The sequence below is a fragment of the Puccinia triticina genome, chromosome 2A (assembly GCF_026914185.1).
Source record: "Puccinia triticina chromosome 2A, complete sequence".
Classification (NCBI taxonomy): Eukaryota; Fungi; Basidiomycota; class Pucciniomycetes; order Pucciniales; family Pucciniaceae; genus Puccinia; species Puccinia triticina.
Genome location: NC_070559.1, coordinates 4,921,790 through 4,944,664, shown reverse-complemented (window position 1 = coordinate 4,944,664; position 22,875 = coordinate 4,921,790). Strand labels below are relative to the sequence as shown.

Sequence of the window (22,875 nt, the reverse complement as noted above, 5' to 3'; positions counted from 1 at the left end):
GATGCGTTCGTGGTATTCCAGCCATATTACTTACATGCTCATGAAGGTGGTGAATGTTTTCACTTTGCTAATGCCACCCTCATTTAAGCGCAAACAAGGGGGTTAAAAATCACACGCTGGGACTCCCACAGATCAACAACATGTACATAACATTTAGAGAGATATGAATGGGTACATTTCCCAAAAAAAGGCAGCTATTGCCTATAATTGTGCCAAACAAGTATGGAAATAGGGTGAAAATGTGATTCAAGTCAAGCTTAGCTGTGTGGTGACAGATTTCAGCCAGAAATCCTGACTTCATAACACAAATCAGCTTGCTAGTTGGTTTTTGTTTTTTGTTTTCTGCAATGCACACATTCACACAAATGTTTGCTGTTTTCCACTTTTACAATTTCACCCTCATTTACATGCCTACATTGGGTTGGCAGATCACAGCTTCATGAAAAGTACAAACTGATCAGAGAGAAATGAAATCCCCATCTCACCATATTTATGTCATGTGAAACACCTTGCAAATATTTATCAACATAAATTATCCATTGATGACACTGCAGGCATCTTGATGTTGCTGCGGGCCACGGTGACATCTGACAATTCGGTGGGGATTTGAACCCCGCACAAAAAGTCGAGGTATGTACACACACCACACCTCTTGATGGCTGGCACAAGGACCAGTCATCAGGAGGTGTCCACACTCCTCTTGATGGCCAGAAAAAGGACCACATCAGGAGGAGTCCTTGTGCCAGTGTAAGACTCAAAAGGTGTTGTGAGACCCTTTTGCTGAATGGCAAAAGGCATAGATGAGGTGCAAACTCTGCCTTTCTGGATATCAGGAAACAAGACCACCAAGCTAAGCTTGGAATTCTTATTCAGTTATAAGGATATGTTCAAAGATGAAGAGTATAGTTGGATTGTTTAGTGAAGAGTCCTGAGTATCTATGGAGCAGATGAGATGTCTGAATGGGCAGAAAAATACTGATGACTTGGATGGGGTTTGAACCCAGGTCCTTGAGCAGAGGGTATATAAAGTGAAAAATAGAAGGTCAAGGTTTGGAAGCTATGCTTCAACCAGGATTGGAACCCAGTACTGAGAGGCTTGTGAAACTAACCATGACTGTGAATTGCAAGTAACTGTGATATGTATGTGTAAGAAAGAACTGTGACAGGTGAGTAGATGGATGTGGGAGCCAGATGGCAATGGTGAAACCACTGCGCTGCAAACAGTGCAACAAAGTGGTCAGCGCAGCGGATTTTGGGAGCGCTGCGCTGAAAATCAGCAGGACAAGCGCTGCGTTAACCGCCAATTATTTTCACCGCAAAAACCTGCATATTTCAGCGCCGCTGAATCAGCGGTCAACTGCTGCGCTGACTCTGTTTTCAGCGGAAAACCGCTGAAAATCAGCGCAGCACAGCGGAATGGCCGCTGACGGCCGCTGACCGCTTTTTCAGTGTCAGCGCACTAATTTTGTGGTGCCCCAACATGGTCATAAGGACCAGGTGAGGCCCGATGGGGGGCGAACAGGTGGTGGAGAGGTTGATTGAGTGAATTAAAATATGTAGGTAACACGCTGGCAGCGCCGCTGTCACTGCTGCCATGTTCAGCGCGCTGACGCTGAAAAAGCGGTCAGCGGCTGTCAGCAGCCATTCCGCTGCGCTGCGGTGATTTTTAGCGTTAGCACCCTTCAGCGGCGCTGCGCTAACACTGATAAACAGCAGGAGTCTGCGGCAAACCACTGAATTCAGCGTTAGCGCAGCGCTAATGCTGGTCAGGCTGGAGGATCAGTGGTCGCTGCGCTGCACTAAAAGTGCCGCTGATGTCAGCGCAGCGCAGCGGTTTCACCATTCCAGATGGCATGAGGAAGGAAACAACTGGCAGGCAGAGGCCTCCTTATATAGTAAACTAAGAGGGGGTCTAACTTCCAAGGGGTTACATGAGTATCATATATATGCAATATCAAAACAGTGGCCAACTTGTGGTTGAGTGAAATAAAAAGAAGGAAATAAAAGAAACAAAGGAATTCCATATGAAATATTCAATATCCTATGCAAATTATCCTAGAGCTGAGTTGTGTGTGAAACCGTGCGCAAAATCCTCTGTGAAGTGCCCTGGACTGGTATGTGAAAGGCATGATCCGTGTATCTTCTGATCCAGTAGAGATATGGGGGTGGTTACAGTGGGTGACTAAGGGTTATTTTGGCCTTAGATTTCATTTCTGCCTTTCATTTTTTGATATATTGAGGCTTTTAGAGAGTACAAATAAAAGTTTGAATTTTTCACCTGCAAACACAGGAATAACAACTACGCTGGCCATTGAGATTTGTCCACACTCCTCTCAATGACCAGCATAATGACTGGTCATTGGGAGGAGAAGTTCGCACTCCTCTCAATGACCAGAATAAGGAATGGTCATTGGGAGGAGGAGTCCATACTCCTCTCAATGCCAACACAGAACAGCATCAAGAGGAGTACATGCACTTCAATGCCCAGTCTGTGTTGTCCATTGAGGAAGTGTGTATGTACTCCTCCCAATGACTTCTGGGCTTGGGCCAGCTATCAAGAGGAGTGAGTACTCCTCTCAATGACTGTTTGTTGTGCCGGCCATTGAGAGGTGTCTGTACTTCTCTCAACGCTGGTGTGTGCTGGCATCAAGAGGAGTGTGGACTCCTCCCAATCACCAGTCCATGAGCTGAAAACCAAGAGGAGTAAGAGGAGTGTGTAATCCTCTTGATGGCCGGCACAAGGACCGGTCATCAAGGGTTTGTTATGTACTGCAGTGGCCGGCTGTCCAAAGGCAAATCAGCCAGCCAAATGTTGCGGCAGCGGCAGACCGCAGCAAAAGCAAGATGCCTGTAGTGTGATTAATGATTGGGCATTCAGTAAATATCATTTCATTAGATTGTGATTGATTTCTCTAAGGAGAATGAAATAGTTCTATGCAACATTGCATGAGGTCCTGCAACACTTCTTCATCACTTGACACACTTTTAATTCACTTTGGGATAATTTATCAATCTGACCCACATCCCATCCAGAAACACATAAATCTACTCTCTGGCAATGGTAGGCATTTATTTCTATGGCAATGTGTAACGTAACAATAATGTAACAAAATTTGGCCATTATTGCTGTTGTTACTGGTAATGGCACTACAATATCAATATTGAACCAGGGTAGAGCCTTTTTTCAAAGGCAGTTACAATATCTGTGCACAGAGCAGCAGATATTGGGTAACATAGAAAGAAATAAAAGGTCATTTTAGGGCTAATTTGGCCTTTCATTGCTTGAAGCGCATTATCCACTGGAAAATGTGTTACTTTACCAGTAAAAGCTGCGAAAAATGGAAATTTACTCAACACGTGATGCCACTGTCCACACATTACTGACAAGGATAACAGCAGGTAGTAATTACTTTGATAAAATCCATCAGATATTTTCAAGTAAAGTAACTGCCCAGCACTGACTCTGGCACTCTTTGGAGAGTGTTTAAAAATCTCCCCTGGTGTAGTAAGCCAGAAAAAGCAATGCATGATCAATTATTTTCCTTTCAAGGAAAAAAGAAATGTTCATAGTGGTGTAGGAAGCTCAAGTATCATGTGAGATCTGTAACTGTAAACTCTTATTTTTTTCAAGCATATAAATGTGTCCATATATATTTTTGCATATATGTCCCTGTGAGGAAGGTGGAAGAGAGGTGATCTGATGTTTTTCCAGGTGTTTGTAACTAATATTGATTGTATCATTACTCCAGGGGAAGGCCAGCATGCTTACAAGCTCGGGCAGTTGTCCACTTTTTCTTGTGGATCTTTTTATGCACATCTAGAATTAAATTTTAGAATGATGGTCAAACTGGAATCAGACACCCTTCTGACTTAAATGACATCCAACTAGTATAAGCACTTACCACCATCCTGAGTGTAGCATACAGGAAGATTAAAGACACAGTCTGAGTCTGGTGCTTTAGGCAATGCTCCCCTGTTTAATAATGGATTCAAATTGTATGTGAGTTGAGAAATTATGGGCCTGGGAGCTATGCTATTTATAAGGATATCCTACTCACTTGTCTTGTGACCATGGAACATAGTTCCAACCTTTGTTCATATTTTGACATTTGATTGATGAAGTCACAATCAACTCAGTACCAATCCCAAAATAATCATTTATGAGAGCAGCATTATTGATCTCATTGTATGTCTTGCCATCTTTTGCAATTACTATATTATGCATCCTGAATGAAAATTCAAAAAATGTTGAGCATCCAAATCAAAATTGCATCAGGACAGATCCTGTTCATTGGCTCTTTGATATTGGTCTTACGTTCCATCAGGTTTGTCACACCATGAAAGGTGTGTTCCTTCGGGCCAGGCGCCGTTTTTCCCTTTGTCAGTGCAGGGCTGTGTCCCCAACCCGCGTGGAAAATATATGTCAGGCTGAGTCAAATTCTGAGGGCAAAACAGATCATTTGACGTACATCTGAGCCGACCGTTATGAATGCATTCTTTTTTGTGAAAAAAAACTCAAGTCAAAATTTGTATTAATGTGTAGTTGGAATCAAAAGCCGGGGCTTACAATTGAATGTAACAGCATGTTCAAACCCAACGCTGAAGTAAGTTTCCGAATCTGTTCTTCAAGATCAGGGAGCGATGGAAAATTTTCTGGTTCTATGAAATTTCCATCCTTGACAACCCCAAATATACCTTGATTGGTGCTGATTCCGGCGGCAATCCTCTTTTTGCCCTCTTCAGCTATCTGCTTGTGAATAACTTCCTCGTATTTAGAAAGATAGTATGCCGTGTTTGACCACTGATGCAAGCATACAAGGTGAGTCAATTTAAATGACATAAATTGAGTATGAGATATATCTTTTAAAACGGTTACAGCACAATCTACCTGAAAAAAACCATCTTGGAGGGGCGCTGGCGGTTCTTGTATTGCGAATGCGGCGACTCCTTGTGCAGCGGTCATGATAAAATTCAGGAAATCAAACAAAGCAAACCAAGGCCCAGATGTTGAACCAAAAGCCAGCATGACATCCATCATCACTGTAGAACTCAGAAGAGAATGAATCAGACTCCGCATATAGTCCCTCTGTTTTTTAAATTTGAATTTTTCCGAGTTGGAAAATTGAAAACAACCAGCGGGAAGAGCACCGTGATCATAAGGAATAGAAATCTACCTGTTCCGGTCACTTGGGACAAGGATGCCTGGATTCCAAGGTTTGCCTTGACGTTCCGAATGGCTGTGGTGTCACTTGCCGGAAAGCTGCAAGGGTCCAGTTTGAAAGAAGTGTGACCAGATTGATTAGCGGTAAAATTAAAATGAATTTATCCTTCTTTCTTACAGTGAGGCGATCAATGCGTTGAGACTTGCTGTTTATGATGTTTTACAATTTTTGAAGCATTTTGAGCATAGTTAGCGCGATGGGTTCATCCTAGGCAAGAGCAGAAAGCCCTAACACTTTATTCTTGTTCAAAAGCTCACATTGAACAATCGCGATTCCATAGCCCACTGCTTCATAGTAGACATTCATGTAAGAGTTCCACTGTTGAACCGCAAATAAAATGTACCAATCAGGTGTTTCGAGCGGATAACAAGGTTGTCCGGCATGGCAAGCTCCTCCGATACCACAGACAAAGTTGGTCATGTTGAGTTTTGTAGCATATTGCTATGATCAGAAAGGATTCATTGAGAAAATATAACCGTGTCACAATGAGCAGCGTAATGTTAATTGAAGCCTGAGCAGACAAAATAGAGTTGACTTACTACCAAGTTCATTTTATCACCACCAGGGAACTGCTTGAGATGGTCATTTAACTTCAGTTGATTCCAAGTTTCTTTTGCTATTGGAAGAGCTTTACATGATGGGTTTATGGGTGGATATTGTCCATTAAATTGAATTTGTGGTGAGCTTGAATCCGCATCCGTGATAGTAGTGGTACGAGCGGAGACACCAAATTTCTCAAAGTAGAAAGAAACAAAGACTAAGTAAAGGAACAAATATCCGAGGAAAACTTGCATCGTGAGGATGAATTAACACTCGAAGTTAGTCAAATCAGCCAAGTAGGGTTGAGAAAATAGCTGGAGCAAGCTTTGAAAGAAAATCAGCTCGGTCGAAAATGTATTTACTCAAGGCGAGAGTGCTGCACTAAAGAAGATAACAGTGCTGAAAAAGAACGAGTGTCAGAAATGAACGAGTGTCGGAAGAACGAGTGTCGGAGGAATGAGTGTTAGAAAAGAATGAGTGTCAGAAAAGAAGAATGCCTGAAAAGGTGGTTGGAGGTAATAATGATTGATGCAAAGAGATCTTGTTTTCCCTTAGCACGCAGCTTAAATATTCCTGCTCCCACTAAGCGGGTGGTCACACCAACTCTGTCTCAGGGATGCCGGTTGCCTGGTTAATAGCCAGTGGGCTGGAGACGCCTGAAGGAAGACCAGAGTAGACGGAGGGAGCCGTTCAGACAAGTGTTCAGCCCCTTCTGACTGCAGATGTAGTAACCACACGAGATTGGGAGCCATGTATGTTGGCCGAGTGGACAATCAAGGTCATCAACTGGAAAGCCCCAAACACGCTCTTCCACAAGCTCTCTGGCCTCGGCCATGCAAGCGACCACTGGGACGGCTGACTGGAGTGTCGACAAGGCCGACGAATTAAACTCATCAGCTCTTTTTTGCCTGATCCATGCACCCTTCGGTTCTGTACCCCCCTACAGGTTGATAGGGAAGTCTTCTGTAATGCGCGCGTTTTTACGCCTCACAAGCATGAGGGCGGAGCTTTGAGGACCTCTACCCTCAGTGAGTGCTCTAGGGATTTTTTTCCGGCCTCTGAACTCTCCCTCTTGGGCTTCTTTTTCCGGTGTCTTTTCTAGTGAAGATGATATTTATGCAAGAAGAAAAGAGAAAGAGGCAGTTTCAACAATGGGTTAGAATGGTTGGAAAGTGTAGGGAAGGTGAGCAATTTAGGGATGAGTCGGAAATTAGATGAAATTTCAACAGTTAGCAGCATATAGGCAAGAGCGAATATTTGGTAGACCCAAATGAGTAAGTGATATAGGAGTCTCCTTACACAAGTATGCAGTTAGACAGGTTTGACTGCACTCAACACTTCCAGGAGCTTTTTGAATATTAATTTCACCAAAGTCTACCTAAGAGCATCTCCACCCAGGGAGGTAAAAGCGGGTTGCTAAGAGCATCTCCACCGCGGGAGCTAAATCGAGGGACTAAACCAAATTTAGCTCCCCAGATCCAATTTAGCTCCTCCACCGGAGGCGCTAAAGGCTACCCTAAAGTAGGAAAACCCATCCGGGGAGCTAAACCAAGACCAGATTTATGACACTATAGCTCCCCACATAGCTCCTCTGACACACATATCACACAGCCGGAGGCCTGTGATACTCCGCTCCTTCCCACACACAACCCCCGATATCCCCAACCCCAGACATCCATGTATCAACGGCCGTCCCGGCCGAACCGACTATTGTACACAAAAAAAATATATGAATGGCCGGTACCGGACATCGAGGGGACTCAGCAGTACAGTACCCTCCTTTGATGACCGGTCTGTGCCAGTCATTGAGGGGACTCGCCACCTCTCAATGACCGGTACAGACCGGTCATCGGGAGGATGCACAGCTCTTGATGACCAGTCTATACCGGTCATCTAGGGGAGTCACCACCTCTCAATGACCGGCACAGCTGGCCGGTCCTTGGGAGGACGCACAACTCTTGATGACCGGGCTGTACCGGTCATCAAGAGGACACACATCTCCTCTCAATGACCGGATTGACCGGTCATCGAGTGACTCGCACAGCCATGTCGATGGCCGGTACTGACCGGCCATCAAGAGGACTACATCTCAATGGCCGGTACTGACCGGCCATCAAGAGGACTACATCTCGATAGACGGTAATGACCGGCCATTGAGAGGACTACCTCTCAATGGCCGGTACTGAGCGGCCATTGAGAGGACTACCTCTCAATGGCCGGTACTGAGCGGCCATTGAGAGGACTGCATCTTGATGGCTGGTACTGACCGGCCATTGAAAGGACTGCAAGTCAATGGCCGGTACTGACCGGCCATTGAAAGGACTGCAAGTCAATGGCCGGTACTGACCGGCCATCGAAAGGACTGCAAGTCAATGGCTGGTACTGAGCAGCCATCAAAAGGACTGCACGTCAATGGCCAATACTGACCGGTGTGAGAACTCCTTTGGGACGGGTGGCAGTTCTGCGAGGGGGAAATACCAGTTATAATATTCCAAAGATGTAAGAAGCTATTACAACTGTTACGGGTGGTTTGAAAGACCTGCCCCTCTATGATACTACACAAGAGCTTTCACAACAAATTTATTTATTGTTGTGGCAAACTAATGATAGAGAAAACTATGTGCAGCAGTCTCTTATCAGACCTAGATCAAACTTGAATTCAGCGGAAAAGTGGATTTTGTAAGGGAAATGGAGTTAGAGTGGTTTACAGCAGCCTTGAGTCAGATAATGGAAATGAGCCTAAATGTAAGATATGTTTTATATGGTTTGATATGTTTGTGATATGAAAGTGGAGATAAACTGATACAAGACTTCTGAGAGAACTGATGTTATATGTGAACTATTCAAAGTGTCTTTGCCCTCTTCCTTAACCTTCAGTTAAGAGCACAATGGGTTAAGATCACTTTGACTTGTTAAGAGCACAAGTGGGTGATGCTAGCTACTTGACTACTTAGAACTACTCTGAGGCATGAAAGATGTTGATGGGCAACTTGATTGAGATCACACTGCTGGATTTATGTGGATGAGGCTTGTAACTCTGAGTGAGATGTGTGTTCTGGTTAGGATTGCCTGAGTGGCCTGCTGAAAACTGAGGAGGGAAAATCTCCTCCTTTTATAGTAAAATGTGAGGGATTTTTGCTGGTGGGGATCCTTGTGAGGGATTTTTGCTGGTGTGACCACCATACAGGTGTCCATGTGGTGATGGTATCCATGTGGTTGTGGTTGTGGTTGTGGTGCCCATATGGTGTCCACGTGGTTGTGGTTGTGGTGTCCACATGGTGGTGTCCATGGCGCCTACACAATTATGGAGGTGTCCACAGGTGGAGCCATGCTGTGGTATGTGGGTGGAGCCAAACAACAACCCTGGAGGTGTCCACAGGTGGAACCACACTGTGGTGCGTGGGTGGAGCCAAACAACAATCATGGAGTTGTCCACAGGTGGAACCATGCCATGGGCAGAGCCAAACCACGCCACTACATACACTATAAATATGTCCTTGAGTCTAATTCTATGCTATGTACTATCAAAATATCTCTACAGTATGTAATTATGCTTATGAACACAGTATAATACTCGTAACTTTTGCCTGAGTGCAGCTAGCCTAGTGGTACCAGTGAGTGACTAGGGGTTAAATGACCTGTAGAATCCAATTATGCAATAATACATCTAGAAATATGTCTCCTTCTCAATAGTAAACTGTGACTTTATGTGATTTGATACTTGAAACACTTTTGGCACACCACACCGGCCATCGAGAGGACTACATCTCGATGGCCGGTGCTGACCGGCCATTGAGAGGACTGCATCTCGATCGCCAGTACTGACCGGCCATTGAAAGGACTGCACGTCGATGGCCGGTCAGTACCGGCCATTGAGAGGACTTTATATTGCTGCCATGTATTGACCGGACATTGGTATTGCACCTCTCGAGCTGACCGGCCATTGGGGAGTTGGGGGTAGCCTGTTTCACAACCTGGAGGTGCTACTTTGGGAACCTTGCAGTGTGAAAGAGACCTCGGTCGAGAAGCTAAAACTGCGCCGCAGTCGCGCAAGCCTGGGATTTAGTCCCTCAGATAGTCCCCCGCGGTGGAGATGCTCTAAAACCCCGGGATGGCAACTCAATTTTTGCATATAGCAACCCGCGCGGCTCTGGCACACACCGGTGGTTGCTATAATCCAGAAGCACTCCAAGATGACCAAGTCATCAAATGGAGTTACAACAAACCTAATGAACAATACAGCCAGTCACCAATCGGCGATAGCTTGCAAAGGTCCCTAGGACTGGTATAGCCGGTCATCAATGGCCTGCCAAGCTCTCAATGACTGGTATAGCCGGTTGTTGATGGCTTGCTGCAAAGCTCTCAATGACCGGAATACATCGCCAGTCATTGATAGCTTCCAAAGCTTGAGCTTTCAAGGCTCTTGATTGGTATAGCCAATTGAGAGAGCTCAATGACTGTATATCCAGTCATCAAGAGAGCTCTCGATGAATGGTATAGTCAGTCATTGAGAACGCTCTTGATGAACGGTATAGTCAGTCATCAAGAACGCTCTCGATGACCGGTGTAGCCAGTCATTGAGAGAGCTCTCAATGAACGGTGTAGCCAGTCATTGAGAGAGCTCTCAATGACCGGTGTAGCCAGTCATTGAGAGAGCTCTCAATGACCGGTGTAGCCAGTCATTGAGAGAGCTCTCAATGACCGGTGTAGCCAGTCATTGAGAGAGCTCTCAATGACCGGTGTAGCCAGTAATTGAGAGAGCTCTCGATGACCGGTATATACCAATTGAGAGAGCTCTCAATGACCAGTCATCGAGAGGGCTCTCAATGACCGGTATACCCAGTCATCAAGAGAGCTCTTGATCACCAGTATAGCCAGTCATTGAGAGCTTGCAATATTCTTGATGGTTGGTCATATGTGTAGCCGGTCATCAATTGCTTTTGATGCTCTTGATGACCGGGCAGACAGTTAGCAGGACAGCCAGTCATTGATGGCTTGCAGTGCTCTCGATGACCAGTTTGGTGGAGGGTACATATTTGTAGTTGTTCTAGGGTAGGTGTAGGCACTTCTGATGGTGGGTAGGGAGGGGGGAATGAGCTTGGGGAAGTTGCTATTGAGTTGCTAGTGGGTTGCCATACATAGCAACCCAATTGAGAGTTTTACAGTTGCGAGGGGCATATTACTGTACGGCCTCACCCGCAAAATCAAATGTGAGACGCGGGCCGAATTATGCCCATGCGTATGGGCCTAATAGGGGGGTTCACGTAAGGCTGATTTTGCAAATCAGCCACCAAAACCAGCAGATGCAGCTTTTGAAAATCGCGAGAAAGCAAAAAGGTTTGGCTGGGCAGCTCCCCTTTGGAAGCAATCTGCAAGGCATAAACCTTACTCACAGGTGCATGAGCAGACAAAATCAGCATTGCTTTTTTTGCAACGTGAACCCCCCTAATAGAACATCTAAGTGATAGTTTTGGGCCTTTTGGAGGCTGTAGATTCTAATTCTATGGGGGTTAAGGCTTCTGACCAGCCTTTTTTTTTTTTTTTTTTGGCCCCCACATTCCGAACCTGCTTCTAAGTACATGCCATAAGCCCATATTTATGGCCTTATACATTGTAATCCCATAAATATGGGTCTCATAAACCCATAGCTACCAAGTCTGAGTGCCCCTAAGCCCGTCGGGAAGGGAAATAAAGCCCGGTCAACTCCAGAAACAGGGCACAGATCAAAAATTTCTCGGAAAGACAATGTGGGAAACAATCATAATAAGAAACAACAGCATAATATTCAAGAAGTGAGAATGTTGATTCTTGTGGCAGTATTTTGTGGGATGCATCGGTGAGAGGTGTACTTCTTCATCAAAATACTTGATTGCGGACCATTGTAGCCTTGTTTGTAAATATGGAGCTGTCGGTCAATCCGTCGAAAGTATCGCCGGATAGTTATGACTGGACAAGATTGTCGAACTTTGTTGAAGAGGGCCTGGCATGCTTTGAACGAACTGCAAGTGTGGCTTTGTTTGCGGTAAGCTGAGAAATCAAACTGCTGGTTAGTTAAAAGAAGCAAGGAAAGCCAGAAAAAGAACTCTTACATTGTTTGATGTAAGACCAAAACAGCTCAATGGGATTTAGCTCGCAATGGAATTTGAGCAAGAATAGGCAAGCATGCCCAGCATCCTCGATAATCGACTGCAGCAGAGGTCTTTCATTCAGAAAATCGGATTGCTGGGATAAAATTTTAGACCAGCAGCAAGTGATGCTTGCACTCGAAGTTTCAAGGTCGGATTGCTCTGTTGTTGGAATAGACGACTCGTTTCTGGCTAAGAGCTCATCGATACATTGCTGCTCGCTTAAGAAGTACCCATTCGCCTCAGCTTGTCGGGTGAGTCTTGCAGCTTGTGCAGCAGCGTCTCTTTGGCGGTTGGAGGTTGAGCACAAGGTACATCGGAACTTTAAAGGGGACTTGCCCATTTGTTGGTTTGTCTGGGTGTAGTAGTTCCATAGGCCTCTCTCCTCCAAAACTGCTTGAACTCCTTTCGCTTTTCCGGCAAGTGTTGGGTCTGGATGCGAACTATCGTAAACCATAGTCTGTCGCTGGCCATGTAGATGAGGGGGTATGTGAGGGTCATCGCATGGGATTACAGTGTCTCGGAGCATTGACTGTTTTCCACCCGAACTCAGGTTCATGTTTTGGACCCTCAGTGCATCTTTTGCAAAGGCTCCATGAGCTGAAGAGCAGTCAAAGATAAAAACAGCCTGTGAATCAGGGTGAAGAGTTTCAAAGATCGGGATAGCTTTCTCTGAAACCTGTTTGCACAGCTGCTCCATATCCCACCATTTGTCGCCAGTTGAACCAGGATAAATGATAGTCGCCGCATCAGACTCTTTGGGCTTCTTGCCTGTCTCACTCTGTGACTGAAGGAACTGCTCTTCGGAAAGCTCGAGCCGACCAGTTGTTTCAAGAATGAAATCGGATATATGAATCAATCGGCCAACATTCTTGGATCATATCTTGGATGTTCCCGGGAGCAGCCATGCAAGCCTTGGCCTCTCTTTTGAGTGTATTGTTGACTCATCGTCAAATATAAAGACGGTCTCCCTCATACGGTCCAAGATACCAGGATCAACTTCGCAGAGGATGTCAAGGTTTTCGCCTCCATAAGTTCTGGAGCGCTTGCGATACATTTCGAAGTCCTTGATGTACTTATTTCTGGCTAGAACAACATCGGGTCTCTCGTGTCCGTCAAAGTACATTGATTTTTGATATTCTTGCAGAGTGAAACCAAGCTTGACCATCCAAGAAGTAGCTGTACTTCGACATATCTTTTTAGTGATTCCGAATTGGGGAAGGACATGATTGTTTGTGTACGCAAGAAAGCTTAACGGTGTGACCTCGCCAACTTTTTGAAAAGCAGACCAACTTAGAAGCATTTTCCGAATGTTCGGGTTGTCTAGAAATGACTTATGATTAGTTCGGTTTCCGTTTTGAGTGATCAAAATGTCTTTGCAGTTCAAGGTGTAATCTGCTTGGCTAGCAATAGTTCGAGCAAGATAAATTCCACTCCTGGTTTCAGGAGGGCCGTCCTGACGAGAAGAGGAATGACGATGGATTGCGGATTGAGCAGTAGAAAGCGAGGCAGTCAGACTAGGTGATGGAATGCCATCAATAATGTACTTGTATCAAAGGTTGTTGAACTGGATGATATTTTCAATGATGAAACTTGGGAATTCGAGATTCTTGTCTTTCTTACATCTTTCATGGAGCCTTGAAATGGCGACCTTGATGGCTGAGTCGAGCTCCTTCCATTGTGCGCGCGCCATCTTGGTTTTGGAAGGATTTCTTTCTCTAGATGCAGAAAGATATGCTTTCTGGTGGCTTGCAAGACAAAGGGCAACCGAATCTTCGATTTCTTCTGAAATAGCTGGGTTGGAGACTATTGGAGATTCAAGCAAAAGTTGAGGTTCAATAGCGTCATCAAGCGTAACATCGTCGAGCGTAGTGTCATCGAGTGTGGCATCATTGAGCGTAGCGTCACCGAGCGTAGCGTCATTGAGTGTAGTGTCATTGGTTCCGGGATCTTTTCTGATGAGCCAGTCAGCCAAGATATTGTTTTTGGCGCCAACTTCCTTCTCACGCTTGGCTTTCCGGTCAGATTTTGTTGCCTTTGGAAGCGGCCAAGAAATCAATCTGTTTGAAGCGGAGTCCGGGTTGGCAATTGGTCTTTGATATCCGGTTTTTCCTGATTTCAATACACGTTTTTTGGGTGCAATCTCTTTAGCCTGTGTTTGTCTTTCGAAAATTGGCCACAGAAGCTCAAAGATTTTGTCTCTGGTCTCAAGGCTTTCATCTTTGGGTGAATCAAGTAAAGCTTGAGCGTATTGCATCACATCATTGGCTTCATCAATCTCCTCAATTTCACGATTGTAGCATTCAAATATATCCTCAGGCACATAGCTGCCTTCATTGCATCCAGTATCAGGTGGCGAGCTGGCTTCTTTGGTGCTGGATATGTCGAAAACAGCTGGGATGAACTCGACTTCACTACCTGATGAAATTTCAATGGTCTCAAGTTTCTTCTCTCTTTCTTTTCGACTAGAATTTAATATTTTCCGCCTGGATCCGCCCTGCAGGATCTTGGTGTCCTTCCGTTTTTTTCTTCACGTCGATGTTTGGACTGAGCCTTGCAAGCTTTGCTTTTGGCCATTTTTCTGTGGTACATACAATTAACAATTGATCAAAATCTAATGGGTTTTTTTTATCTTTTGGGAAGAGACTTGACTTACACAGATATTTCAAGCTGGGTGGACAGATGAGAGAATCTTGACGGGAAATCGTGGAAGGCAATCTTTGGATTCTGCCAAATTGGAGTGAATCTCCCGGGGGGTTTTTTTTTCTCCCAAGGCCAAAAATTCCGAACCGGGGACCCCCGGGGGTTTTACTCTGTACAGTAATATGCCCCTCACAACTGTAGCTCCCGAGCCAAAATAGAAACTTGTTTGGCACCCCGGGTGGGTGGTGTTTTTTGGGTTTGGGTTGGTAAACGCGGGATAGCAACCTGGTTTACCGGAGATGCTCTAAGAGCATCTTCAACGGACTCGCTAGAGCGGGACTCGCGACCCCAATTTAGCGAGTCGGGTGAGTTTTCGGGGTCCAACCGACTCGCTATCCGACTCGCCAAACGCCTCCAGAGTCGCCTCAACTCGCCACAGCCCTCCACTTGTGGCGAGTCTGCTCCAACCCGACAGTTGCCTCTTGGACCACACCTCGCACCAGCTCGCACCCCACGCACACTATACCGCACGCTACCTCACCTACCGGCCGATCCTCTTTTCATTCAATTGGATCTCGCTGCCGATGACCGATCATCAATAGGATGACCGGGCATCAATGCCCATGACCGGTCATCAATAGGATGACCGGTCATTGAGACCGATCACCGGGAATCAAGACTGATGACAGGTCATTGAGACCAATCACCGGGAATCAAGACTGATGACAGGTCATTGAGACCGATTACCGGCCATCGAAGCCGATGCCCGGGCATCAAAACTGATGACCGGTCATCGAAACCGATGCCCGGGCTTCAAGACTGATGACCGGTCATCAAGACTGATGGCCGGTCATCAAGACCGATGACCGGGCATCGAGAATGATGACCATGACTGGATATCCTATCGATGACCGGGCATGATGCACATGGCCGGTCCTTGAAAGGATGACCGGCGGGTGTTCGAGAATCGGAAGGATGACCAGAAGGTGGTCATCTGTCTGTGTGGCTCGACGGGCAAGTTGTGGTCTTGCCGACGACAAGTTCCTCTTGTCGGGTCTCTATTTCTGGCGAGTCCGCTGTGGACCAAGCCTGGGATACCCCGTTACATCTGGTCCAGGGCCGCGATCCAGGGACCGTTGGAGATGCTCTAACTCTAACCTTCCTGCCTGAGTAGTAACAGCCATGGTCTACAAAAGATCAAATGGGATTGAATTTTGGCAAGTTTCACTCACGGAACCTCTCAAATATCTCTTACAACACATAACATTCAACTTACCCTACATTATGGTCTCATCAGCTTGGGTTGATAGCAGCTATTGCCTATAACATACATCAACACCCAACACGTATCGGCTTCCTAACTTAACCAAGTCCCTCTCTTTGTGGAGGGGGGATGCCGTCCCGCAGGGACCCTCCAAAGGAGGGACTTATACATAAGTGGACCCCGCGGCCTGAGAGAATCAGGAACTTGGCCTTTTTCAATCCTGTGTAGCTTTGTCACATCACATTATGTGATTGAGTTGTAGGGGAACAAAAGATGCAGAAAATCAAGGAGAATCTTTCCATCTATTGTCCTATTTTTAGGGATATGTAATGACATTCAAATGTCTTTTTTTGCAAGTTCATCTAGTTGGCTATATCCCGTATTGCACATGTTGCACTGTACAGAATCTGGAATCCACGATGTTACAACTCTGATTACAGCTCAACAAGAGGTGTTGAGGATGGGAAAAAATAGTAGAAAAATAGGGACAGCTTGGGCCATCCCAGAAATGTAAACAATTTCAAAAATGGTGCAGAGGCTCATGAGGGAGAGTGATTCTAAAAAAGTCCCCACCAAAAGTCATAATTCTCTCAGGCCGCGGGGTCCACATAGCACGTACACGGCAGTTGCACATCGCCGCCGAAGCGCCCAAAGTTCGGCCGTCAGTTTGACGGACGCGCCCCAGCCATTCATGACCGTTCACATGCCGGCCTCCGGTCAACCGTCAAGCGGACCGCCGAACTTGGCGGCACCCCCGCCAATGCGCAATTGGGCAAGCGGCTGGCAAAAGTAAGGGTGGCTCGACCCCAGCGGCAATTTGCCGTTGAACCCGAGCCCCCCCACAAAATTGATCAGGGCCGTTTGCTCACTGTTTGACCACAATTGCCGGCTGATCACATCACCCCAAGCCCAAAACCACGCTCACTTCCAGATCCACTGCTGCTCACAGCTCTCCGATCCCTTTTGGCAGACATACTCGGGTCAACTCACAAGACACGCTCACTTTGGTTTTACGGCCACCTGGGCACTTTTTTGTTTTTGTTTTTATTGAATTTTACAGTTTTTAATTGCGGCGGTAGACCTCGGTAAAAGCCGGTAAAGCCCTCATTTTTGAATACTTTCTTGACACAATCCATGCTGTTCTTGTAAAGAAGTTCTCCGACAATTTTAATACGCTGGTTTTGCATACGAGTCTTCACGATTCAAGTCATCCGTAGTCTGACATTTGAGGGTTGTTTGGCGTTCCCACATTGGATCCAAGAGCATGCCGAAGTCAGCGAGCCCAAGACGCGCATTCAATTCGCCCATGCCAGCAAAATGAAAGACAATATGGAGCTCGAGTCAGCCATGAGCTCATCAAGGCGGGTGATCAAAGATGGCCGGCAAGACGGCAAGAGGAAAGACCCCAAGATGGCTTACAGGGAACCTTGACAGGCTGACTCGGGCCGATGGAGCCGAGCGAGGTGCGGAGCTCAATGGAGGATGCGATGTGGAGGTGGGCGTGCTGTGGATGGGGTGTGGGCCGGGCAAGGAGGAGGCAGGCACAGAGGGACACGTATGTGGGTTGGTGAGGGTGGGGGAGATGGAGGGTGGCGGTGATCCGATGAGCGGACTTAGAAAAAATGAGGCGGGTGGATGGGTGAGGGCCGAGGGTGACGTGTCCCTCTGATGGGCGGACTTTGTCTTGGCCCCCTCTGCCCTTTTTTTGGGGGGTTACATAGCAAACGGGAGGAGTTGTCGAGGTGTTGCTTGCCCATCGTTGCCGATCTGCAGGCCGTTAGTGAATGTCGACTGCATGTTGACGCTGTGGCCGGCGGCGGATCGTTGGTCAGGTAATTTTGCCGGCCATTCGACTGGGGTAAAGTTACGGGTTACTTACCTGACTGCAAAATCCGGCGGGTTGGTTGGTAGTTTGGTGGTCATTTTGCCGGCTGACCGGAGGCCGACAGGTGGGCGGTCAATCAGGCGGGTGTTTTGTCTTTGACGGCAGTTTTGACGGGCGAAACCTTAATCCGTGCAACTGCCGTGTAAGTCCCTCCTTCGGAGGTCGCTTCGCTCCCCCGAGGAGGGAATTAGCTAAGTTAGATCGGCTTCAGTGCGAGAGACCAAATTTTAACCAGGGCTGACAACTCCTCATTGGCCACTACTTCGCGCTCTTTACTATACAATCTATCAAGCTCTCAGATGGTCCCCAACCAAACTTCAACTTCATTCAACTGTATTCGTTACTTCGAGACGGCGAAACAGGCGTTTGAGAGGGGTTGAGGCCAAAAAGGGACCGTCATCGACCGCGACCTCTATCTGAACCCCTTCCTCTTCCGCGATCCGAATTTCCTCTACCGCCGCCTCGATTCGTGCCAGGGCCACCTCTATTGGAATTTGAGGAACCTCGACCACCCCTGCCGCCACGCTCGTTTGTCTGATTACCGCCTCTTGACGATCGGTTTTGTTGTCTATATGCATCTTCTTGTTGTTTCACTTGATCGATCACATTGTCTGTAACTCGGATATACTTTATCTGTCAGATTTGATGTTATTTTATATAAAAGAAGATAGGCTTAGTTTCATGACACTTGAATTTCTTGTTGGAGAAGACGAAAGACATGCCAATGAACCAACAGAAAATTTCTAATTCAGGAGGGAACTAAAAAACAAGTCGAGCAGAAAAATAGCTTACCGTATTTCCTCGGATATAACATTCTGGCAGCTTCCAAAACTGTTCACCATTCTGAAAACTCAAAGACATTGACAAAAAATCAGTAACTCATCATTCGCACGCCGAATTCGAAACTACGTCGAGAGAAACGGTTAAATTCCTTGGCGTTTTGACCTCCAGCAGATGGCGAAACATAAAAAGAGAAGTAAACAACAACACAACAGACTGCACTTGTTTGATAGACCTCCCTCATGGTCAAATTCATAAAGTTATCTAAAATCGACACGTCGGTTTTACGTTGATAGGATCCGAGACGCGTACAGAGTCATTGGTTTATTCATGGTCGGGGAACGCGGATGCAATCAATCTTGGGTAAAGCAAACGGACCACATTGAATTAGATGTCCATTGAAAGTTTCTCCGTTTTTTAGCTCGACCAACATAGGTTTGCCTTGGGCCCCATGGAGTAGTGCAAGTGGAAGCTGTATAACGAATCGGAGGAGGACAATATGTCAGAAAATACTATTGATACCAAATTAATAAGACTAATACTGACCATTAGGTTAGGCTAGTTGATGTGATGTTCGTGTATGCTGAATTTTCCCTCGATCTCTCGATGTGTCCTCTTGTGGTGGTCGATCCAGCTTACATCAGCCTCTCAAACGGAGAGGGGGCTTGCCCCCGCGTCCCCCTCCCAACCAAGTGACCAACCCAAATTTACGGAGGACTTCCCCTGCAATCTGAGACCCCCGCAGATGCCGCCTTAGACCTGAAAAGTCTAGATTTTCGCAGGTATATCAAGCTTTTTGGGCTCTAGATCACTTCTGGGAGGCCTGCAGATCTCGAGGGAAAGTCATCCAATATTGGAGGACTTCCTGTCACCTAAAGGGCTTGATTTAGAGGAGGACGCTAGCCTTGTTTGCTGGTGAAAACTCAATATCAATCAATTTCCACCAGTCAGTAAGGTTTAGCCTGTCCCACTAGATTAAGCAGTTTAGCCAACAGGAAGTCCTCCATTAAGGGGATTCAAGTGGGGCTGATTTTAAAATCAGCAGTCAAACCTTGCTAAACAAAATAGAGGGCTGCTCAAGCAGCTCAATGCAAGAAGTATGCAGCAGCTGGCCTGGCACAAGCAAGGCAAACCAGCAGGGGTGTTCACGTTGCCAAGCATACATATGTACATAAGATTCAAAGACAATCAGCAAAGCAAGTCCCATCACAGCATGACCAACACCCCAGACACTGCCAGCATATTTGGCTGGGATGAAGTCATCCCAGTTTAACTGGGATGCACTCAACCAATTTAAAATGGGTTGATCTTGACCAATGAAATATAAATCCAAGGGGGGTACCTTGGATTTATATTTCATCAGTTGAGATAAACCAGGTTTAAATTGATTGATTTCATCCCAGTTTAACTGGGATAACCTCAACCCAGCCAATTATGCTGGCAGTGAGACCTTACTTATGTACTAATATGTGAATGATAATACATAAAGTTTTCAGTACAGCCTTTACAGTTGAGGCCTTGCTGAAAGGCTCACTTGTGCAGTAATTGTTAAGTTGTATGCAGGTAGACTGCATAAGCAGTCAAACCATCCAATGACATTTCTCAAAATGAGCCTTACATGAATACCCCCTATCAAATCAAATCCCAAGAAGATTATTTAAAGTGAAAAATAGTGATGTTGAAGATAGTTCAGGTATTTGTGCATTGAAGCACAGGGACAAGGGGAACCACTTTGAATATGACAATGGAATCAGATAACCTTGTGTCTGAAACTGTGGAAAAAAAGCAAAATGGTAAAAAATCTCTTCAGGCACCTTTTAAATATACACAAACTTGAGTCCAAATATTCTAAATTAGCCAAAGAATCCATCCATATTTATATTGCAAAGTGAGCCCAGCAGAATGAATACAAGAAAAATATATGTTGTGGTAGATGGAAAAGTGAAAAATGAAAAGTTTTTTCTTGTCTATAGATTTACTCATACTAGGCCTCAAGATACCACCAAACAGACATCAGGAATGGATTTTATGGCCAATTTTACCCCTAGTCACCACTGGAAGCATCACTGGAACCCCGCTGGATTGGAAGTTACACCCTCTTGGACCCCTCATGGACACGGCCAGCCCCAGTCATCAACCTGTCACAACCCTCAAGTCACCTTTCCCAGGTATACACATACTTATCCCCAGCCAAACACACACTTTTTTCTATCCCTCTTATCTCCACTGCATATGCAGGGGACCAACCCCCTTTCTTCTGTATTTGACATGTCCCTGCTTCATTTGTGCACCCCTTGCAGCTGCATGCAGTCTTCTGACCCCATTTCTGCACCCCTTGCATTAGTCTGACATACTTCATGCACCCCTTGCATGAGGTACCCCTGTATTTGACATTTCCCCACTTTGTTTATACACCCCGTGCATTAGTATGACATCATCTTTCATTTCTCACCCCACTTTTTGCCTGTATTTAGTATCTTCTGACACCACTTGTACGCAGCCCACCAGCTAAAATACCTCATCCAGGGTGCCCTTTGTAGCTGAAATAGAGAATGTAAAAAGGTACCCGTTGCTAGGTACCCGGCACTGCCTGGCGGGTACCGCCCACACCCGCCCCGCACCCACCCAGCGGTGCCGGATGCGGTGCCGGGTGCCCGTTTTTTGGCAAAAAGCGGTGCGGTACCCGGGTACCGCCCCCAAGTACCGCTCATCCCCGGCCGGGGAGCCGGGTACTCCAGCACGCGGCCACCTTTGGCCGGCCATTGAGGGGATCAATTACTCCTCTCAATGGCCGGCAGGGGAGCGTGTCCTCTTCTCGACGCCATCGAGAGGAGTTAACCATTCCTTTGATGGCATCCAGAGGGGGATGGACTCCCATTGGTGCCATTGAGGGGAGTACAAACTCCCCTTGATGGGATCAAGGTGTGTACTCCCCTTGATTTCAATCGAGGGGAGTACAAACTCCCCTTGATGGGATCAAGGTGTGTACTCCCCTCAATTTCATCGAGAGGAGCACCCCCCCCCCCCCCCCCCCCCCCCGATGTCATTGAGAGGACACACTCCCCTCCATCGAGGGGAGTGTGTCCTCTCAATGACAAGGGGATTGCGTCCTCTTGATGACACCGAGGGGGGTTGTGTATTCCCCTCAATGTCATTGAGAGGACACACCCCACTCAATTCCATCGAGGGGAGTGCACCATCCCCTCAATGACCAAGGGGAGCCAAGGGGAATATCTAGAGAGTAGAATCCCTCAATGGCATCAAGGGGATTATATCTTCCTCGCGATGCCATAAAGGGGAGTGTTTCCCCCCCCTTAATGTCATTGAGGGGGTGCACTCCTCTAAATGACTGGTCCCTGCCGGCCATCAAGAGGGTAGTGAGTCTTCATGCCCTCCCTTTGGGGCTTGGGAGTGAGTTTTGATAAAAAAAAAACCAGCTGGTACCCGTGGTACCCGCCTAAAAGACCGCTGGTACTCGCCTGGCGGTGCCGGATGCGGTGCCGGGTGCCCGTTTTTCTCAAAAAACGCGCGGGTACTGGCGGTGCAACCAGTACCCGGGTCCGTTTTGACATTCTCTAAGCTGAAATCCCTCAAATTTGTCTATATAAGGAGCTCTCCCCTCCAGCTGTTTTTCCCTCAGTTCAGTACCCACCAGTTATACAGAGATAGCCTATTAGCCATTATCATCATCTTTGCACTTTTATATACCATATCATCCCTCTTATCTGCAAAAACCACTGAGCTCACTCTCATATATCCTGGTGGCATATCATGCACCTGTCACGAGTTACCCAGTTCCTGGTTCAACTCCCAACTGAGACATATACCCTTCTCAGTCCAGACACTCTTCTCAACTTTTTATATCACCCTCTTGAGGAGCTGTGTTTAACCCCCACCGGAAACATTGAGTCAAATTTCACCCTTTCCATCATCATACACCAGGGGAGATTTTGACGCACTCTCCAGAGAGTGCCATACTGTACCCTTTTTTGGCAACTGTGCTGGATGCCTTTGATGAAATTAGTGCAAGAATTAATGAAAAATTCTGGAACTAGTCCACAAATGATTTGAAACTGATCCTGGATTCAGGCATAAACCATCCAGAAGTCATGCAGAAGTCAACTGGAAAACAACTGGAATGCGGTTGAAACCACTAAGACACAATGGCCACAATCAAAGCATAATTCCATTTGAAGTGTTTGGTAATTAAGATGAATGATTGGGTTTCAATTCATATTATTTATATGCACATGAAGGTGGTAATTGTTTTCACTTTTTTAATTTAACTGTCATGTGCGTGTGTGTAAGTTGGTTAGAAATTACAGGTTGGGCCTCCCGCGGATCAACAACATGTACATCCCTCTTAGAATGATGTGAAAGGCCCATCTGAATTGGCATATTTCCCTAAATAAGGCC

General features: G+C 46.3%; 3 protein-coding genes across 3 annotated transcripts; 1 reads left to right on the top strand and 2 right to left on the bottom strand.

The window, feature by feature from the left end:
* Window positions 1–3,740: 3,740 nt before the first annotated feature.
* On the bottom strand, window positions 3,741–6,016 carry PtA15_2A533 (uncharacterized protein; the record flags this gene model as incomplete). Its single annotated transcript, XM_053166562.1, has 11 exons — window positions 3,741–3,817; window positions 3,903–3,973; window positions 4,059–4,226; window positions 4,316–4,392; window positions 4,470–4,496; window positions 4,568–4,801; window positions 4,889–5,040; window positions 5,175–5,260; window positions 5,340–5,367; window positions 5,480–5,663; window positions 5,762–6,016. 11 exons carry the CDS (start codon window positions 6,014–6,016, stop codon window positions 3,741–3,743), a joined length of 1,359 nt encoding a protein of 452 aa, XP_053017771.1.
* Window positions 6,017–14,268: 8,252 nt separating this feature from the next.
* On the top strand, window positions 14,269–17,225 carry PtA15_2A532 (uncharacterized protein; the record flags this gene model as incomplete). The annotated part of the gene is made up of 2 exons (XM_053166561.1): window positions 14,269–14,329; window positions 17,056–17,225. 2 exons carry the CDS (start codon window positions 14,269–14,271, stop codon window positions 17,223–17,225), a joined length of 231 nt encoding a protein of 76 aa, XP_053017770.1.
* A 282-nt stretch (window positions 17,226–17,507) lies between these two features.
* On the bottom strand, window positions 17,508–18,257 carry PtA15_2A531 (uncharacterized protein; the record flags this gene model as incomplete). The annotated part of the gene is made up of 2 exons (XM_053166560.1): window positions 17,508–17,647; window positions 18,074–18,257. The coding sequence occupies 2 exons, from the start codon at window positions 18,255–18,257 to the stop codon at window positions 17,508–17,510; spliced, it is 324 nt and encodes a 107-aa protein (XP_053017769.1).
* Window positions 18,258–22,875: the final 4,618 nt, after the last annotated feature.